At 44.9% G+C, this 21,350-nt stretch overlaps 1 protein-coding gene and 1 long non-coding RNA gene across 8 annotated transcripts in view; one reads left to right on the top strand and one right to left on the bottom strand.

The window, feature by feature from the left end:
• cdk5rap2 (CDK5 regulatory subunit associated protein 2) overlaps positions 1-21,350 on the bottom strand; it is a 71,169-nt gene that overhangs the window by 7,301 nt on the left and 42,518 nt on the right. For 6 of the 7 annotated variants that reach the window (XM_071351806.1, XM_071351803.1, XM_071351805.1 and 3 more), the window contains 9 exons: positions 20,849-21,081; positions 19,440-19,491; positions 17,604-17,800; positions 15,050-15,445; positions 14,764-14,889; positions 14,525-14,641; positions 14,129-14,318; positions 3,013-3,140; positions 2,705-2,923 (listed from right to left, as the gene is read on the bottom strand). In XM_071351806.1, coding sequence (XP_071207907.1) covers positions 2,705-2,923; positions 3,013-3,140; positions 14,129-14,318; positions 14,525-14,641; positions 14,764-14,889; positions 15,050-15,445; positions 17,604-17,800; positions 19,440-19,491; positions 20,849-21,081 — 1,658 coding nt within the window. The remainder of the gene's footprint in view (positions 1-2,704; positions 2,924-3,012; positions 3,141-14,128; positions 14,319-14,524; positions 14,642-14,763; positions 14,890-15,049; positions 15,446-17,603; positions 17,801-19,439; positions 19,492-20,848; positions 21,082-21,350) is intronic. The other variant, XM_071351802.1, reaches the window with a different exon arrangement.
• LOC139544556 (uncharacterized) lies at positions 6,970-20,969 on the top strand. Its single transcript, XR_011668888.1, has 3 exons — positions 6,970-7,444; positions 20,584-20,636; positions 20,859-20,969. It is a non-coding gene; the product is annotated as an uncharacterized lncRNA (long non-coding RNA).

Genomic DNA, 21,350 nt, shown 5'->3' on the forward strand with positions numbered 1-21,350 from the left:
AATGCTATGATCCCTTATTTATGGTACTTGTTAAAGAAGGACTTTTAAGCCTTGAGACAATTGAGACATGGATTGTGTATGTGTGCCAATCAGAGGGTGAGTACAGTTGAAGTCGGAAGTTTACATACACTTAGGTTGGAGTCATTAAAACTCGTTTTTCAACCACTCCACAAATGTCTTGTTAACAAACTATAGTTTTGGCAAGTCGGTTAGGACATCTACTGTGTGCATGACACAAGTAATTCTTCCAACAATTGTTTACAGACAGATTAATTCACTTATAATTCACTGTATCACAATTCCAGTGGGTCAGAAGTTTACATACACTAAGTTGACAGTGCCTTTACACAGCTTGGAAAATTCCCAGAAAATTATGTCATCGCTCTAGAAGCTTCTGATAGGGTAATTGACATAATTTGAGTCAATTGGAGGTGTACCTGTGGATGTATTTCAAGGCCTACCTTCAAACTCAGTGCCGCTTTGCTTGACATCATGGGAAAATCAAAAGAAATCAGCCAAGACCTCAGAAAAAGAACTGTAGACCTCCACAAGTCTGGTTCATCCTTGGGAGCAATTTCCAAACGCCTGAAGGTACCACGTTCTTCGGTACAAACAAACACCATGGGACCGCGCAGCCGCCATACCACTCAGGAAGGAGACACGTTCTGTCTCCTAGAGATGAACGTACTTTGGTGCAAAAAGTGCAAATCAATCCCAGAAAAACAGCAATGGACCTTGTGAAGATGCTGGAGGACACAGGTACAAAAGTATCTATATCCACAGTAAAACAAGTCCTAAATTGACATAACCTAAAAGGCTTCTCAGCAAGGAAGAAGCCACTGCTCCAAAACTGCCATAAAAAAGCCAGACTACGGGTTGCAACTGCACATGGGGACAAAGATCATACTTTTTGGAGAAATGTCCTCTGGTCTGATGAAACAAAAATAAAACTGTTTGGCCATAATGACCATCGTTATGTTTGGAGGAAAAAGGGGGAGGCTTGCAAGCTGAAGAATACCATCTCAACAGTGAAGCACAGGGGTAGCAGCATCATGTTGTGGGGGTACTTTGCTGCAGGAGGGACTGGTGCACTTCACAAAATAGATGACATCATGAGGGAGGAAAATGATGTGGATATATTGAAGCAACATCTCAAGACATCAGTCAGGAAGTTAAAGCTTGGTCGCAAATGGGTCTTCCAAATGGACAATGACCCCAAGCATACTTCCAAAGTTGTGGCAAAATGGCTTAAGGACAACAAAGTCAAAGTATTGGAGTGGCCATCACAAAGCCCTGACCTCAATCCTATAGAAGATTTGTGGGCGGAACTGAAAAAGCGTGTGCGTGCAAGGAGGCCTACAAACCTGACTCAGTTACAACAGTTCTGTCAGGAGCAATGGGCCAAAATTCACCCAACTTATTGTGGGAAGCTTGTGGAAGGCTACCCGAAACGTTTGACCCAAGTTAAACAATTTAAAGGCAATGCTATCAAATACTAATTGAGTGTATGTAATCTTCTGACCCACTGGGAATGTGATGAAAGAAATAAAAGCCAAAATAAATCACTCTACTATTATTCTGACATTTCACATTCTTAAAATAAAGTAGTGATCCTAACTGACCTAAAACAGGGAATTTTTACTAGGATTAAATGTCAGGAATTGTGAAAAACTGAGTTTAAATGTATTTGGCTATGGTGTATTTAAACTTCCAACTTCAACTGTAGGTGCCAGGCGCACCGGTTTGTGTCAAGAACTGCAAAGCGGCTGGATTTTCCACGCTCAACAGTTTCCCGTGTGCATCAAGAATGGTCCGACATCCAGCCAACTTGACACAATTGTGGGAATACCTCCAACTAATTGAGGCTGTTCTGAGGGCAAAAGGGGGTGCAACTCAAGTGTTCCTGATATTTTGTACACTCAGTGTAGTCCCCCCATTTTAGGGGACCAAAAGTATTGGGACAAATTCACTTATGTGTATTAAAAAGTCAGAAGTTTAGTATTTGGTCCCATAGCACACAAGCTTGTGACTCTACAAACTTGTTGGATGCATTTGCTGTTTGTTATGGTTGTGTTTCAGATCATTTTGTGCCCAATAGAAATGAATGGTAAATTATGTATTATGTCATTTTGGAGTCACTTGTATTGTAAATAAGAATATAATATATTTCTAAACACGTCTACATTAATGTGTATGCTACCATGATTACGGATAATCCTGAATGAATTGTGAATAAATGACGAGTGAAACATTTTAGACGCACAAATATCATACTCCCAAGACATGCTAACCTCTCACCATTACAATAACATGGGGTGTATGATATTTATGCATCTAACTTTCTCATTCATAATTATTCACGATTCATTCAGGATTATCCTTCATCATGGTAGCATTCATATTAATGTAGAAGTGTTTAGAAATATATTATATTCTTATTTACAATACAAGTGACTCCAAAATGACATAATACATATTTTACCATTCATTTCTATGACAAAACATTTCTATTGGGCACATCTACAAAAAAGTGCTGTTCTTTCTTAGAGTTCCCTTGATATGGATAAAAATACCCTCAAATTATAGCTGACAGTCTACACTTTAACCTCAGTCATTGTTTCATTTCAAATCCAAAGTGTTGGAGTACAGAGCCAAAACAACAAAAATATTGTCACTGTCCCAATAGTTTTGGAGCTCACTGTACCTGAAGTAGCCAGTAGATAGTTGATATTGATGGTATCTGGGCGGTTGGGACCTCTGAGCAGCTGTTCCTCCAGTCTCTGCCTCAGGGACGTGTTGGTCTGGATGCTCCTTTCCAGCTGCAGCCTCAGGTGGCGGATCTCTGACAGCAGCTCCCCCAGGTCCACTTGGTTCGACCCAGACCCTGAACCAGGACCAGACTGTTGGGCTGTACCACTGGACTCTAGAGAGGGAATGTCAGAAACAACTAAGCGACAAGTGTGTGTGTGCGCACGCTTGTAGGACACTACCTGTGTGCTTGTAGGACACTACCTGTGTGCTTGTGTGTCCCATTGGCAGTTTTGATCTGTTCGTAGACCTGCAGCTCCACGCGTAGAGACTGGAGGAGGTGTTGACTGTCTGACAGCTGCTGTCTCTGCATCTTCACCTCACACTGCAATCTAGAGGAACACACGTTTAGGACGGGTATACAAGCAAGTTGCACACACACGCACGTACAGACTGACACACAGTATAGGGAATTGGGGATACCTAGTCAGTTGTAAAACTGAAATGTGTCTTCCGCATTTAACCCAACCCCTCTGAATCAGAGCTGCGGGGGGCTGCCATAAATCTGCCATAATGTCATAAATCTGCCATAAATCGACATCCACATCTTCAACGCCCGGGGAACAGTGAGTTAACTGCCTTGCTCAGGGGCAGAAAGATAGATTTTTAACTTGTCAGCTCGGGGATTTGATCCAGCAACCGTTCGGTTACTGGCCCAACGCTCTAACCACTAGGCTACCTGCCACCCCAGTAGCAACCCAATGAAACACCCACATTTACCATCACATCTACACTGCACCAGCGACTGTAACACGTCACATCTACACTGCACCAGTGACTGTAACACGTCACATCTACACTGCACCAGCGACTGTAACACGTCACATCTACACTGCACCAGTGACTAACACATCACATCTACACTGCATTAGCGGACACAAGACAGAGACCAGTCACAGTATACACTGAGAAAATCAGCACTTCAATCTTGCCATGCAACTTGAAAGTACACAAATTAACCAATGTCATGACATTGTACGTTCATCATTACCATAACCAACACATTACACATCATCATTACTGAGAACACCATTATACTCTGCAATCTGAGAACACACAAACACACTAATGTGGAATCCCTTACATCTGTGGTTCCCAAACTTTATATTTTCCCATACCCCTTCAAACATTTAACCTCCAGCTACGTACCCCCTCTAGATCATTTTGTGCCCAATAGAAATGAACAGAAATGCACCAGGGTCAGCACACTCTCAAATATTGTTTTTGCCATCATTGTAAGCCTGCCACACACACACTATACGATACATTTATTAAACACAAGAATGAGTGTGAGTCTTTGTTACCACCCGGCTCGTGGGAAGTGACAAAGAGCTCTTATAGGACCAGGGCACAAATAATAATAATAATCAATAATCTTGCTCTTTTTTTATTTCACCTTTATTTAACCAGGTAGGCTAGTTGAGAACAAGTTCTCATTTGCAACTGCGACCTGGCCAAGATAAAGCATAGCAGTGTGAACAGACAACACAGAGTTACACATGGAGTAAACAATAAACAAGTCAATAACATGGTAGAAAAAAAAGAGAATCTATATACAATGTGTGCAAAAGGCATGAGGTAGGCAATAAATCGAATAATTATAATTTAGCAGATTAACACTGGAGTGATAAATCATCAGATGATCATGTGCAAGAAGAGATACTGGTGTGCAAAAGAGCAGAAAAGTAAATAAATAAAAGCAGTATGGGGGGTGAGGTAGGTAAATTGGGTGGGTAGTTTACAGATGGACTATGTACAGCTGCAGCGATCGGTTAGCTGCTCGGATAGCAGATTTTTAAAGTTGTTGAGGGAGATAAAAATATGCCGATAAGAATATGGTGATTGACAGAGTCGAAAGCCTTGGCCAGGTCGATGAAGACGGCTGCACAGTAATGTCTTTTATCGATGGCGGTTATGATATCGTTTAGTACCTTGAGCGTGGCTGAGGTGCACCCATGACCGGCTCGGAAACCGGATTGCACAGCGGAGAAGGTACGGTGGGATTCGAGATGGTCAGTGATCTGTTTGTTGACTTGGCTTTCGAAGACCTTAGATAGGCAGGGCAGGATGGATATAGGTCTGTAACAGTTTGGGTCCAGGGTGTCTCCCCCTTTGAAGAGGGGGATGACCGCGGCAGCTTTCCAATCCTTGGGGATCTCAGATGATACGAAGGAGAGGTTGAACAGGCTGGTGATAGGGGGTGCGACAATGGCGGCGGACAGTTTCAGAAATAGGGGGTCCAGATTGTCAAGCCCAGCTGATTTGTATGGGTCCAGGTTTTTCAGCTCTTTCAGAACATCTGCTATCTGGATTTGGGTAAAGGAGAAGCTGGGGAGGCTTGGGCGAGTAGCAGCGGGGGGGGGGGGCGGGGCTGTTGGCCAAGGTTGGAGTCGCCAGGAGGAAGGCATGGCCAGCCATTGAGAAATGCTTGTTGAAGTCTTCGATTATCACGGATTTATCGGTGGTGACCGTGTTACCTAGCCTCAGTGCAGTGGGCAGCTGGGAGGAGGTGCTCTTGTTCTCCATGGACTTTACAGTATCCCAGAACTTTTTGGAGTTAGAGCTACAGGATGCAAATTTCTGCTTGAAAAAGCTGGCCTTTGCTTTCCTGACTGACTGCGTGTATTGGTTCCTGACTTCCCTGAACAGTTGCATATCGCGGGGGCTCTTCGATGCTATTGCAGTTCGCCACAGGATGTTTTTGTGCTGGTCGAGGGCAGTCAGGTATGGAGTGAACCAAGGGCTATATCTGTTCTTGGTTCTGCATTTTTTGAACGGAGCATGCTTGTCTAATATGGTGAGGAAGTAACATTTAAAGAATGACCAGGCATCCTCAACTGACGGGATGAGGTCAATATCCTTCCAGGGTACCCGGGCCAGGTCGATTAGAAAGGCCTGCTCGCAGAAGTGTTTTAGGGAGCGTTTGACAGTGATGAGGGGTGGTCGTTTGACCGCGGACCCATGGCGGATACAGGCAATGAGGCAGTGATCGCTGAGATCTTGATTGAAGACAGCAGAGGTGTATTTGGAGGGCAGGTTGGTCAGGATAATGTCTATTAGGGTGCCCATGTTTACAGATTTAGGGTTGTACCTGGTGGGTTCCTTGATGATTTGTGTGAGATTGAGGGCATCAAGCTTGGATTGTAGGACTGCCGGGGTGTTAAGCATATCCCAGTTTAGGTCACCTAACAGAACAAACTCTGAAGCTAGATGGGGAGCGATCAATTCACAGATGGTGTCCAGGGCACAGCTGGGAGCTGAGGGGGGTCGGTAGCAGGCGGCAACAGTGAGAGACTTATTTCTGGAGAGATTAATTTTTAAAATTAGAAGTTCGAACTGTTTGGGCATAGACCTGGAAAGTATGACAGAACTTTGCAGGCTATCTCTGCAGTAGATTGCAACTCCTCCCCCTTTGGCAGTTCTATCTTGACGGAAAGTGTTATAGTTGGGTATGGAAATCTCAGAATTTTTGGTGGCCTTCCTAAGCCAGGATTCGGACACGGCAAGGACATCAGGGTTGGCAGAGTGTGCTAAAGCGGTGAGTAAGGCAAACTTAGGGAGGAGGCTTCTGATGTTGACATGCATGAGGCCAAGGCTTTTTCGATCACAGAAGTCAACAAATGAGGGTGACTGGGGACATGCAGGGCCTGGGTTTACCTCCACATCACCCGAGGAACAGAGGAGTAGTAGGATGAGGGTGCGGCTAAAGGCTATCAAAACTGGTCGCCTAGAGCGTTGGGGACAAAGAATAAAAGGAGCAGATTTATGGGCGTGGTAGAATAGATTCTGGGCATAATGTGCAGACAGGGGTATGGAGGGGCGCGGGTACAGCGGAGGCAAGCCCAGGCACTGGGTGATGATAAGAGAGGTTGTATCTCTGGACATGCTGGTCTCAATGGGTGAGGTCACCGCATGTGTGGGGGGTGGGACAAAGGAGGTAACAGAGGTACGGAGAGTGGAACTACAGGGTCCATTGCAAACCAAAACAATGATAATGATAACTAGCCTGAACAACAGTATGCAAGGCATATTGATATATGAGAGAGACATACAATAAGGCATAAAGTGATTGCAGGTCTTGATTGGGAGAGCTAGCTAAAACAACAGGTAAGATAACAGCAGCAATAACAGGGTGCTAGTCTAACACAGCAACAGGTAAAAATGGCGACGACTCGGCAGAGAGGGTCGGATTAACTACACACAGATCCTGAGTTAAAGCACAGAGCCGACAGATAAAACACAAATAAACAGAATGGAGTACCGTGAATTAATGGACAGTCAAGCATGCATCAGCTATGTAGCCAAGTGATCATAGTGTCCAGGGGGCAGCCGTAGATGGAGCAGGGAGGCCTCCACTAAGCTAGCACGCGGCGTTTAAAGTTAGTAGCCCGGGGGGTGGTCTGCTCAGACGGAGGGGGTCTGCTCAGACGTGGTCGTGTCGACAGAGAATCCAAGCCGAATGGCGAAAGAGAGGTTGTGAATTGTAGAATTGTGTTTGCTAACTGGTGCTAGCTTCGTGGCAGTGGCGCTAGCTGCGCTAGCTGCAAGCTAGCTGTGAGGATCAGAAGTAGTGGCTCAGGGATTACGGCAGGAATCCGGCGTTGTTGTCGAGAGACAGTCCGATGCTGGTAAATTGGTGAGTAATATCCAGGCTAATAACAGGGCTGGTGTCTGTGCAGAAGGTAAAAGCTACTAGCAGCGGCAAAAAAATGTCTAAATTAGCTTGTAGCTGATTTAGACCAGTTGTGATGGATTGGCAGGGCTCTGTGTCGGCAAAAAAAAAAGGTCCAGTCCAATTGGCAAAAGAGGTATTGTAGCCCAAGAATTCGCTGGTAGACCTCTTCGGCTAGCCGGCAGATGGGCCTAGCTCGAGGCTAGCTCAAGGCTAACTGGTGCTTGCTTCGGGACAGAGGTGTTAGCCAGTAGTAGCCACTCGGTTGCAGCTAGCTAGCTGTGATGATACGGTGTAATTGTCCAGAGCTTAAGTCAGGAATCCGGTGATGTGGTAGAGAAAAAGCAGTCCTATATGCTCTGGGTTGATATCGCGCTTGCAGACTGGCAGGTATTGGCCCGGTATTGAAGCTGGCAGTGTCCGAGTTGAGGGTGAAGACCGCAGCAGTGGCTAACTGACTACTAGTTAGTAGCTAGTTATCTGGCTAGCTTCTGATTGGGGTTACGGTTCTAAAGTATAAAAAAATAGCAGGTCCGTACCACATTGGGTGAGGCGGAATGTAGGAATGTATATTCAGTTCCTAGATGGAAATTGAAATTAAAATATATACGAAATGTATACGAAAAATACGAAGACTATTTACACGGGACAAGACAAGACAAAGACACGTCCTACTGCTACGCCATCTTACATTTATAACCTTATTTATTCATCAATAATTGTGCTTGAAAGGATGCACATAACTCTGCAATGTTGGGTTGTATTGGAGTCTCAATCAAATAATTTTCCACACACAGTCGGTGCCTGTATTTAGTGTTCATGCTAGTGAGGGCCGAGAATCCACTCTCACATAGGTACGTGGTTGCAAAGGGCATCAGTGTCTTAACAGTGAGATTTGCCAAGGCAGGATACTCTGAGCGCAGCCCTATCCAGAAATCTGGCAGCGGCTTTTGATTAAATTACATTTTCACAGAACCGCTTGTTGCAATTTCGATGAGGCTCTCTTGTTCAGATATCGGTAAGTGGACTGGAGGCAGGGCATGAAAGGGATAACGAATCCAGTTGTTTGTTTCGGAAAGTTCCTGCGAAATTGCGCACCCAGCTCACTCAGGTGCTTTGCTATATCACAAGATTGAGTTCATTTGTACACAAAAAAAATCATACATTGATGGAAAGACCTGTGTGTTGTCCTTGTTAATGCAGACAGAAAAAAGCTCCAACTTCTTAAATCATAGCCTCAACTTTGTCCCGCACATTGAATATAGTTGCGGAGAGTCCCTGTAATCCTAGATTCAGATCATTCAGGCGAGAAAATAGGCCAGTCGTGTGAGAAACTTGTCATCATGCAAGCGGTCAGACAAGTGAAAATTATGATCAGTAAAGAAAACTAAGCTCGTCTCTCAATTTTTTTAAAACGTGTCAATAATTTGCCCCTTGACAACCAGCACACTTCTGTATGTTGTAAAAGCGTTACATGGTTGCAGCCCATATCATTGCTTAATGCAGAAAATACACAAGAGTTCAGGGGCCTTGCTTTAAAAAAGTTAACCATTTTCATTGTAGTGTCCAAAACCTCTTTCAAGATGTCAGGCATTCCCTTGGCAGCAAGAGCCTCTCGGTGGATGCTGCAGTGTACCCAAGTGGCGTCGGAAGAAACTGCTTGCACGCCCGTTACCACTCCACGTTGTCTCCCTGTCATGGCTTTTGCGCCATCAGAACAGATACCAACACATCTTGACCACCAAAGTCCATTTGATGTCACAAAGCTGTCCAGTACTTAAAAAAATATCCTCTCATGTTGTCCTGGTTTCCAGAAGAGGATGTCTTCCTTAAATTGATCCCCCATAAATATAACAGACATATACCAGGAGCTGTGCCAGGCCCGCCCCATCTGTTGACTCATCCAGCTGTAACCCATATAATTCACTGGCTTGTATGCGAAGCAGTAATTGTTTCAAAACATCTCCTGTCATGTCACCAATGCGTTGTGAAAGTGTTTGATGAAGGCATTGTCTGTATAGTTTTTTTGGCCTTTTCCCCCAGCATTGTCCCAGCCATATCCACGGCAGCAGGAAGAATTAGGTCCTCCATAACAGTATGGGGCTTGCCTGTCCTACCCACTCGGTATCTCACCATAAGACGCTTCTAGCCCCTTCTTATTAATGGTATCTGTTGCTTTTATACATGTCTTACTACTCGAAAGTCGTCTTTATTCTCGCTCAAAAAACTCCCGTGGCTTACTTTTTTGAAATGGTCATGTTTCGCTTCTAAATGTCTGCGAAAGAGTGAAGGTTTCCCGCGAGAGAGTAACAGTTAATGTGATTGGATGTTAATTATTTGGCTAGGCTACCTGTATTTGACATTGTGTTGTTATTTAGCTGAACACTAGATGGTTTAATTTTATTTTTGGCAGTGAAACGAGGGTACACAGGTGAGAAAAAACTCACCCAAATGTATAGCCCCGTTGGAAAATACAATTGTACTGTTTGAAAAATGTGAAGAAAAAACACGTACCCCAGTTTGGGAAAACCTGGCTTACATGACCTTGGTGACCCATGACCTTGGTCTCCCAGTGACACAGTTGAGTGAGGATGACACCCAATACCAGGAGTCTACTTCTCCACAGCAGTATCACCTCTCCTCTCCCTTTCCACCTGGGGTTTGTGTGTGTGTTTAGTATGATGTACCCTGTGTGAGTGTGTGTTTATGCACCCTGTGTGTATGTATTTAGGAGTTTGTATTTGTATTTATTATGGATACCCATTAGCTGCTGCCAAAGCAGCAGCTACTCTTCCTGGGGTCCAGCAAAATTAAGGCAGCTTATACAATTTTAAAAACATTACAATACATTCACAGATTTCACAACATACTGTGTGCCCTCAGGCCCCAACTACACCACTACCACATATCTACAGTACTAAATCCATGTGTATGTGTGTATATAGTGCGTATGTTATCGTGTGTGTGTGTATGCATGCGTCTGTGCCTATGTTTGTGTTGCTTCACAGTCCCCGCTGTTCCATCAGGTGTTTTTTTATCTGTTTTTTTTAATCAAATTTTACTACTTGCGTCAGTTACTTGATGTGGAATAGAGTTCCATGTAGTCATGGCTCTACGTAGTACTGTGTGCCTCCCATAGTCTGTTATGGACTTTGGGACTGTGAAAAGACCTCGTGGCATGTCTTGTGGGGTATGCATGGGTGTCCGAGCTGTGTGCCAGTAGTTTAGACAGACAGCTCGATGCATTCAACATGCAATACCTCTCATAAATACAAGTAGTGATGAAGTCAATCTCTCCTCCACTTTGAGCCAAGAGAGATTGACATGCATATTATTAATATTAGCTCTCTGTGTACATCCAATTGCAATTTTCTACAGTCCTTTTTTGTGGCACCTGACCACACGACTGAACAGTAGTCAAGGTACGACAAAACTAGGGCCTGTAGGACTTGCCTTGTTGATAGTGTTGTTAAGAAGGCAGAGCATCGCTTTATTATGGACTGACTTTTCCCCAACTTAGCTACTACTGTATCAATATGTTTTGACCATGACTGTTTACAATGTAGGGTTACTCCTAGCAGTTTAGTCATCTCAACTTGCTCAATTTACACATTATTTATTTATTATAAGTTTTAGTTGAGGTTTAGGGTTTAGTGAGTGTTTTGTTCCAAATACAATGCTTTTAGTTTTAGAAATATTTAGAGCCACCCACTCTGAAACTAACTGCAGCTCTTTAAGTGTTTCAGTCATTTCAGTAACTGTAGTAGCTGACGTGTATAGTGTTGAGTCATCCGCATACATAGACACTCTGGCTTTACTCAAAGTCAGTGGCATGTCGTTAGTAAAAATTTAAAAAGCAAAGGGGCCTAAACAGCTACCTTGGGGGATTCCTGATTCTAACTGGATTATATTTGATAGGCTTCCATTAAACAACACCCTCTGTGTTCTGTTAGACCAGTAACTCTTTATCCACATTATAGCAGGGGGTGTAAAGCCATAACACATACGTTTTTCCAGCAGCAGACTATGATCGATAATGTCAAAAGCTGCACTGAAGTCTAACAGCCCCCACAATAATTTTATCATCAATTTCTCTTAGCCAATCATTAGTCATTTGTGAAAGTGTTGTGCTTGTTGAGTGTCCTTCCCTATAAGCGTGCTGAACGTCTGTTGTCAATTTGTTTACTGTGAAATAGCATTGTATCTGGTCCCCCCAAAAAATCCAGAAGTTTACTAAGGGTTGGTAACAGGCTGATTGGTCGGCTATTTGAGCCAGTAAATGTGGCTTACCATTCTTGGGTAGTGGAATGACTTTAGCTTCCCTCCAGGCCTGAGGGCACATACTTTCTAGTAGGCTTAAATTGGAGATGTGACAAATACAGTGGTGCAAACAAGTATTTAGTCAGCCACCAATTGTGCAAGTTCTCCCACTTAAAAAGATGAGAGAGGCCTGTATTTTCATCATAGATACACTTCAACTATGACAGACAAAATGAGAAAAAAAATTCCAGAAAATCACATTGTAGGATTTTTTATTTATTTATTTGCAAATTATGGTGGAAAATAAGTATTTGGTCACCTACAAACAAGCAAGATTTCTGGCTCTCACAGACCTGTAACTTCTTCTTTAAGAGGCTCCTCTGTCCTCCACTCGTTACCTGTATTAATGGCACCTGTTTGAACTTGTTATCAGTATAAAAGACACCTGTCCACAACCTCAAACAGTCACACTCCAAACTCCACTATGGCCAAGACCAAAGAGCTGTCAAAGGACACCAGAAACAAAATTGTAGACCTGCACCAGGCTGGGAAGACTGAATCTGCAATAGGTACGCAGCTTGGTTTGAAGAAATCAACTGTGGGAGCAATTATTAGGAAATGGAAGACATACAAGACCACTGATAATCTCCCTCGATCTGGGGCTCCACGCAAGATCTCACCCCGTGGGGTCAAAATGATCACAAGAACGGTGAGCAAAAATCCCAGAACCACATGGGGGGACCTAGTGAATGACCTGCAGAGAGCTGGGACCAAAGTAACAAAGCCTACCATCAGTAACACACTACGCCGCCAGGGACTCAAATCCTGCAGTGCCAGACGTGTCCCCCTGCTTAAGCCAGTACATGTCCAGGCCCGTCTGAAGTTTGCTAGAGAGCATTTGGATGATCCAGAAGAAGATTGGGAGAATGTCATATGGTCAGATGAAACCAAAATAAAACTTTTTGGTAAAAACTCAACTCGTCGTGTTTGGAGGACAAAGAATGCTGAGTTCCATCCAAAGAACACCATACCTACTGTGAAGCATGGGGGTGGAAACATCATGCTTTGGGGCTGTTTTTCTGCACGGGGACCAGGACGACTGATCCGTGTAAAGGAAAGAATGAATGGGGCCATGTATCGTGAGATTTTGAGTGAAAACCTCCTTCCATCAGCAAGGGCATTGAAGATGAAACGTGGCTGGGTCTTTCAGCATGACAATGATCCCAAACACACCGCCCGGGCAACGAAGGAGTGGCTTCGTAAGAAGCATTTCAAGGTCCTGGAGTGGCCTAGCCAGTCTCCAGATCTCAACCCCATAGAAAATCTTTGGAGGGAGTTGAAAGTCCGTGTTGCCCAGCAACACCCCCAAAACATCACTGCTCTAGAGGAGATCTGCATGGAGGAATGGGCCAAAATACCAGCAACAGTGTGTGAAAACCTTGTGAAGACTTACAGAAAACGTTTGACCTCTGTCATTGCCAACAAAGGGTATATAACAAAGTATTGAGATAAACTTTTGTTATTGACCAAATACTTATTTTCCACCATAATTTGCAAATAAATTCATAAAAAATCCTACAATGTGATTTTCTGGATTTTTTTTCTCATTTTGTCTGTCATAGTTGAAGTGTATCTATGATGAAAATTACAGGCCTCTCTCATCTTTTTAAGTGGGAGAACTTGCACAATTGGTGGCTGACTAAATACTTTTTTGCCCCACTGTAGGAGTGGCAATATCGTCTGTTATTATCCTCAGTCATTTCCCATCCAGATTGTCAGACCCCGGTGGCTTGTCATTGTTGATAGACAATCATTTTTTCACCTCTTCCACACTGACTTTACGGAATTCAAAAGTACAATTCTTGTCTTTCACAATTTGGTCTGATATACTTGGGTGTGTAGTGTTAGCGTTTGTTGCTGGCATGTTATCCCTAAATTTGCTTATCTTGCCAATGAAAAAAATCATTAAAGTAGTTGGCAATATCAGTGGGCTTTGTGATGAATGAGCCATCTGATTCAATGAACGATGGAGCCGAGTTGGCTTTTACCACCAAGATTTAATTTAAGGTGCCCGTAGCTTTTTACTATCATTCTTTATATAATTGATCTTTGTTTCATAGTATAGTTTATATTTATTTAGTCACTCTATTTCTTAATTTATATTTATATTGCATTTATTAAAAAAATTTTTAAATCCCAGGCCCCGTCCCCGGAGAAGGCCTTTTGGTAGGCCGTCATTGTAATTAAGAATTTGTTCTTAACGGACTTGCCTGGTTAAATTAAGGTTAAATAAAATTACACCCCACAGACCAGAAAATATTCTTTACATCATCAACATATGAATCACTACAAACTTGCGTGTCCTGTGTGTGTGTTTCTGTATATTACCTGTGGATCTCCTGGCGCCTGTAGTGCAGTGTGTCCTGGAGGTGTGTGTGTTCCAGGATGCTCCTGTCCAGGCGGTCCTGAAGACGTGTGTGTTCCTGTCTCAGGACCTCACACTCCTTTCTGCTCTGCTCCAGCTTGGCCGTCCGTCTGGCCAGCGCCTCACGCAGCTTCTCGTTCTCCTTCTGCTTGTCTGGAGAGATCATAATAATATTTAAATATAATATTAATAGGATAGACAACAAAATGGGCTATTATTCTCCCTCTGCTATATTGGGGACATTTTGTGGCTCAGTTGGTAAGAGCATGAGGCTAGCAATGCCCAGGTTGTGGTATCAATCAATTCAGGAATCACAAACACACTAGTATGTGGGGAAAGCGGCTACTCGTTAGTGGTACCTCTGGAGCCCAGGTTGAGCTGCTCCTTCAGGGCCTGGTTCTGTCCCCAGAGGAACCGCAGCTCGCTGGTCAGCTGGCCCTGCTCCTCCGTACCGTGGATGAAGATGTTGGTGGCTGCTAAGTTCATCATTGAGGAGGAAGTCAAACATAATATGCTCTGTGTGAGTATCCATCTCAGCCAGTCAGTGTGACTCTAAGCAAATATGAACATAGAGAGAGAGAGGTAGAGGTGTGTGTACCTGGGTCTCTCTCCACCTCGCCCAGTCTTCTCTCCAGCTGTTCTCTGAGCCGGTCGTTGTTGTAGATGGTCTCCTCCAGACGCTGTCTCAGGGCTCTGATCTCCAACAGGTGTTCTGCTAACAGGTCTGACAAAAATGTCAGTCAAAATATACACACACTTTTCTAACCTTGTGAGGACAAGTGTCACTAACACATACAGATCCAATGAACATACCATTAGAAGCAACTACAGGCTTATAATCCCCATTCAGACGTGACGATCACCCCCCACTCCCGGCTCTGTACCTGGGTTCATGCTGCGTAGCTGGGCAGTGTCCTGCTGTGAGGCTGGGTGTCCCTCTCCCCTCTGGTCCTCCCTGTTCTGTGGTGACCCCCCAGCCTGTCCCTGGCTCTGCCCCAGCCCCTCTCCCTGGGTGTGTAGTGGCGTGGAGATCCCCTGGACCAGAATAGAGCGGTGGAGGTCCAGCTCGCTGCGCAGCGTGGCATTAAGCTCCTCGCTGCTCCTCAGCTGCTCCACCAGGCGCCCATTCTCCCTCTGCAAGCCCTGGAGCTGCCTGGCTCTCCCTTTATGTTCAGAAACGACCCCAGGGCCAGACACACCCCCATCCTTAGCCACGCCCCCAGTCTGCTGGGCTGCAGAGTCTGGAGCCGACGTTGAGCCCCCGTTGGACTCTTTCATTCCTGGATGGATGAAGTATAGGATAAGAGGAAATTTGAACAAGTTGTTTACAACATTTTTCTTTGTGCGACGTAGCCTAAACATTTTTTAAACAAAACCCTAGAGAGAAAAAATATAATGTCAGTCCACACAATATCCCTATGTACCCATGCATTCATCTTTGGTAGCATCAAGTGCCATTTTCCACCGTCCTCGAATTATGTCATTTGGTTCCACTTTCTCCTCCTTTACATCCATGGTATCAGAGTTGGCCTCGCTACCTACACTGACTGGCTGAATGACAGCTCTGATGGTTAGCCTCGCTACCTACACTGACTGGCTGAATGACAGCTCTGTTGGTTAGCCTCGCTACCTACACTGACTGGCTGAATGACAGCTCTGTTGGTTAGCCTCGCTACCTACACTGACTGGCTGAATGACAGCTCTGATGGTTAGCCTCGCTACCTACACTGACTGGCTGAATGACAGCTCTGATGGTTAGCCTCGCTACCTACACTGACTGGCTGAATGACAGCTCTGTTGGTTAGCCTCGCTACCTACACTGACTGGCTGAATGACAGCTCTGTTGGTTAGCCTCGCTACCTACACTGACTGGCTGAATGACAGCTCTGATGGTTAGCCTCGCTACCTACACTGACTGGCTGAATGACAGCTCTGATGGTTAGCCTCGCTACCTACACTGACTGGCTGAATGACAGCTCTGATGGTTAGCCTCGCTACCTACACTGACTGGCTGAATGACAGCTCTGATGGTTAGCCTCGCTACCTACACTGACTGGCTGAATGACAGCTCTGATGGTTAGCCTCGCTACCTACACTGACTGGCTGAATGACAGCTCTGTTGGTTAGCCTCGCTACCTACACTGACTGGCTTAATGACAGCTCTGATGGTTAACCTCGCTACCTACACTGACTGGCTGAATGACAGCTCTGATGGTTAGCCTCGCTACCTACACTGACTGGCTGAATGACAGCTCTGATGGTTAACCTCGCTACCTACACTGACTGGCTGAATGACAGCTCTGATGGTTAGCCTCGCTACCTACACTGACTGGCTGAATGACAGCTCTGATGGTTAGCCTAGCCTAGCCCCTTCAAACTAATACCATAGAATGCTCCCCGTTAGCTTAGTCTCCATGCACAACAAACTCGTCACCAAATGAGCCGCTGCTAAGTTAGCCTAGCCTATGAACACTTTGCCCAACACTCAGGAGCCCTATGAGTAAAAAACTGCAACTCGCTAGCATCTGCAGTGCCGCAGGACTAAGCTAAAAGAGAGTTCTTCTTCAGTAGCCCTGCTCTTCTCTCACTTGTCCTCCCACAACACATCATCTATCTTTGTAATAGCCCTCTTTGTCGACACTCAAAGCGAAACACAATTTGAAGATTAAACCAGATAGGCGGAACTACTAAATAATGCAGTTTTAAGTGGAGAGAGAGGGGAGGGGATGGAGGGGGGAGAAAACAGTAATGGGTGTAACCGGACACCCGTACTGCCCTTGGCTGGCCCTCTTTGTCCTTTCGAGATTCCTGACTGGTCCACAATGGGCCTGAGTGGAAAATAAGTACCATTAGACTGACTGGGATGCAAAGGCAATCTCAACGACACTGACCCGGCTGGGCCGCCAGAGGGGAACAATAACCATATTTAATGGAGAGCTAAAAGTTAATCCGGCACAAGCCCAGAATAGCTTAACTCTGCACTACTCACATACCACACCTGGTTCGTATTCATTAGGCACCGAATGGAAGAAAACAATCTGAAACAGGGAGAAACTAGTTGGACTAAGGGTGCTCATTTTCATTTTCCATTGCAACAAAGTTTTTAAACATTTTCCATTGTGTAATGAATGCGACCCTGGCAAAAAACAGAGGAAGAAGGAGAGACTCGGGAACAGTGACCGGACCTGGGTGACATTCAAAGAGTAGCTTCTCTTTAGCATGGACCTTTCTCTGCTTCCCTGCACTCGATACCAAGTCTGGGGACATCGGTTGAGCTCATTCTGAACAACTGACAACTCTTGACATTGTTCATTTCATACAACCTTGATGATGAACTGAAAACTGTCTGGGTTTTCAGCTACACGTGGCATAATACAACAGCATTAAGTTATTTTGTCTGTTCAGCATGTTATAACTAGTAGCTTGATGATCTCTTACCATGATAGGCCTGGTTGCCATGGAGTTTGCTGCAGGCTGGCAGGGTGGGGCTGTTGTGGTAGGAGGCTGTGGCCTGGTTAGAGACCCTGTCCGACAGGTCCGAGTCTGAGCTGTGGTGGCTGCTAGGAGTTTGGCCTCGCAGCTGAATCTGTAGACTCTGGACCAGACGGGTCTTCTCCTGTAACTCTTTAGACAGCCTGGGAGAGGAAATAAGAGAGAGAGCCAGAGCGGGGAGAGAGAGAAAGGGAGAGTTAGAGCAGGTTATAAGGCCACGGGGGGGAGGCCGCTTCCACACAGTCTGAAGTAGTCTGAAACAAAGTCCAAAATAGTGAAAAAACACTTAAAAATCACTGTCGGAAAGAGGGGGGTGAGTGCCTCAGAGAGAAGTGTTTCTTTCACATGACTGTAGATGTCTGTCGAGAGAACAGCTACAAGAACAGCAAACTCAGAAAAACACACACAGAGGACCCACAACACAACATACCAAGAGCGAAACGCCTACTATCTAGAAAGGGTCTATTTTGACAGGTCTCGAAACATTCCAAAAGAAATGACCAGCTGAAGGAAGACATGTCGAAAGAGTCATAAGTCAAGAAGAGTTCACAGCAAACTCATGCTTCCAACCTCGCAGAATCCCTCTTGGTGAGCGGCCACTCACAAATCTAGCTGCTCCCTGGCACACTCGGCCAAACTCTGGTTCTGTTGGACCTGGCAGCAGACCTGCTGCTGCAGCAGCTCCCTCTCGCCCTCTAGCTGCAGCCGCAAGTCCTCTATCCCCTGCTGCAGCAGCTCCCTCTTGCTGCAGCCGCAAGTACTCTATCCCCTGCTGCAGCAGCTCCCTCTTGCTGCAGCCGCAAGTACTCTATCCCCTGCTGCAGTAGCTCCCTCTTGCTGCAGCCGCAAGTACTCTATCCCCTGCTGCAGCAGCTCCCTCTAGCTGCAGCCGCAAGTTCTCTATCCCCTGCTGCAGCAGCTCCCTCTCGCTGCAGCCGCAAGTACTCTATCCCCTGCTGCAGCAGCTCCCTCTCGCTGCAGCCGCAAGTTCTCTATCCCCTGCTGCAGCAGCTCCCTCTCGCCCTCTAGCCGCAAGTACTCTGCAGCCTGGTAGCGGCCGGGCTGTCTTGCTGCTGTAGCTCCGTCACTTTCACCATCTAGCTGGGAGCGCAGGTACTGCAACTCCTGATGGAGCACGGTGTGGCTGTCCAGTAATAATGTTAAGAGACAATATTCCTCTAAATGTTGACATTAAGTTGACACAACCACACAGTATTGAGTAAGACAGCTGTAAGCCTATGGATGTCCGTGAAATGTGAGTGTTTTAAGCAGCTGAGGTAGAAGAAACATTGGACTCTCTTGGGGCGGCAGGTAGCCTAGTGGTTATTGCGTTGGACTAGTTAACTGTAAGGTTGCAAGATTGAATCCCCGAGCTGACAAGGTAAAAATCTGTCGTTCTGCCCCTGAACAAGGCAGTTAACCCACTGTTCCTAGGCCGTTATTGAAAATAAGAATTTGTTCTTAACTGACTTGCCTAGTTAAATAAAGGTAACATTTTAAAATTAACAGATCAGTGACTGTCTAAGCAGGTCAATAGAACTTGGTTGGCTGGAAAACATACATCTCACATAAAAAGGCTCCATTAGTGATGGAGGGTGTTTGTGTGGTACAGGAGGAAGGGAGACTGCAACTCCTTATGGTCTCTTTCAGTCTATCACACCTCACTCTCTTCTGTCTATTTCAGCCCCCTCTTTTCTCTCCTAACCTCTTCAGGTAGCCTATGTGCTGTGTCCTTATGGTGATCACACATGATATCTAAATTACACACACACACACACACACCTTTGCGCCAGCTCCAGTGCTGCCCCGTCCTCGTTATCCAGTTGAGCGTCTCCTAGAGACAGGGAGAGAGGGATGGTGAAAGGCTTGTCTCTTTCAGCCTATCACACCTATTTTAAAGAAGCAATCTGTCTATTTCAGCCGCCTCTTTTCTCTCCTAACCTCTTCAGGTAGACTATGTGCTGTGTCCTTATGGTGATCACACCCCCCAATGATATCTAAATGATAGTTTTAGCTAAATAGTGTTTATTTGCAAACAATGGGAGTAAAACAAGCTCATATTTTTGGTTCTGATGGGGTACGACGGTTAAACTAAGCTCATGACTCTAGCGTTCTATAATGACACTATCAGTGTGTTTCTTACATCAGCAAACAGCTAGTTTGTCTTTTCTTAACAAGTTCCCCTGAATCTTGTGAGACGCTAATTGTTAGCCGCTAATGCTAACAGTTAGCGAATAAATGTACTGAGTAAGAGCAAACGTAGCTAGCTAATACAGCCTGATAATACCAGTGATGGTGTAGACCTAAATCAGCATGTTGTTTGTGCAACAGTATCCTCTAAATCAAAGAGGAATATGCAAAGCAAGAATATGTTAGCTACATGAAGTAGCTAAGAGAGAACATGCACTGTAGCCAAAGCTTATAGGGTCCCCTAGGAAACACTTATTTATACTTTTGATACTTAAGTACATTTTATCATTTACATTTAATACTTAAGCATATTTAAAACCAAATACTTTGTCTTTTACCCAAGTAGTATTTTACTGGGTGACTTCCATTACTTGAGTCATTTTCTATTAACGTATCTTTACTTTTACTCAAGTACCGTAAAATAACGTCATAACGTCATTTTAAAAATATTTTTTATTATTATAAATACCGTGATATAATATTTTGGCCATATCGCCCAGCCCTAACCTGTATTCTCGTGCTTGCCAAGTGGTGAGAGGCCTGTATTCTCGTGCTTGCCAAGTGGTGAGAGGCCTGTATTCTCGTGCTTGCCAAGTGGTGAGAGGCCTGTATTCTCGTGCTTGCCAAGTGGTGAGAGGCCTACGTGTGGGGTATCTGGTATTGGATGATGATGTGTGGTTTGGCTAGAACGTGTATTACACTACAAAAGTAGTGCAACTTTGATCTTTCATTTTAGGAAAATGAAACCCTCACAGATGTTCGCAATCCCAACATCGCATCTCTGCATTGGTGAGTAGGTTATGAAAGTATATACAATTTCAGAATGGGTTGGTGAATGGAGCATCTCAGAACAGTCTCAATAGACTCCATTCTGTAGAGGCCATTGGCTCTTTAAGAGTCCTTAGTACATGTTTGTATAGCTGCTTTTAAAATCCTATTACTATTATCAATGTCAACTATGACTATCATCAATGTCTACATAGAATGTTTGTTGTGCTTACCTTTCTCCAGCCGGCCCTCCAGCCTCTCCAGGACGCCCAGGCTCTTGTCCAGCTGCTCTCGGAACACCTCTCCCACGTAGTAGTCTACGTCGCTGGCCTGGAGCAGCTCCTCGAAGGCCAGCGACAGCTCCTCCAGCTGCATCCGATGCAGTGCCCCCAGGCCCCGGCTCTCCTGGATCTGACAACGCAGCTGGGACAGTTCCCTCGCCTGCGACTGTACCAGGGAGTCGATCCTATAGGGAACAGATGAGATCATTTAAAAAAAATACTTTTTAACCAAACAGAGACGGTGGTGATGACAATAACTAGATTACTAGACAGATTTATCAGACATTTCTAAACAAATACACTGTAGAGAGCTGACCTCACAAATTAGACCCCAGGGCTCTCTGGTTAAATGAAGGTGAAATAAAAGATACAACTGTAAACAAACATTCATTTGAGTCCATAATAATACAATGAAATAGTAACTGAACAGCCATTCAGAGTTCAACTTTTTACC

Source organism: Salvelinus alpinus, chromosome 18 (genome assembly GCF_045679555.1).
Source record: "Salvelinus alpinus chromosome 18, SLU_Salpinus.1, whole genome shotgun sequence".
Classification (NCBI taxonomy): domain Eukaryota; kingdom Metazoa; phylum Chordata; class Actinopteri; order Salmoniformes; family Salmonidae; genus Salvelinus; species Salvelinus alpinus.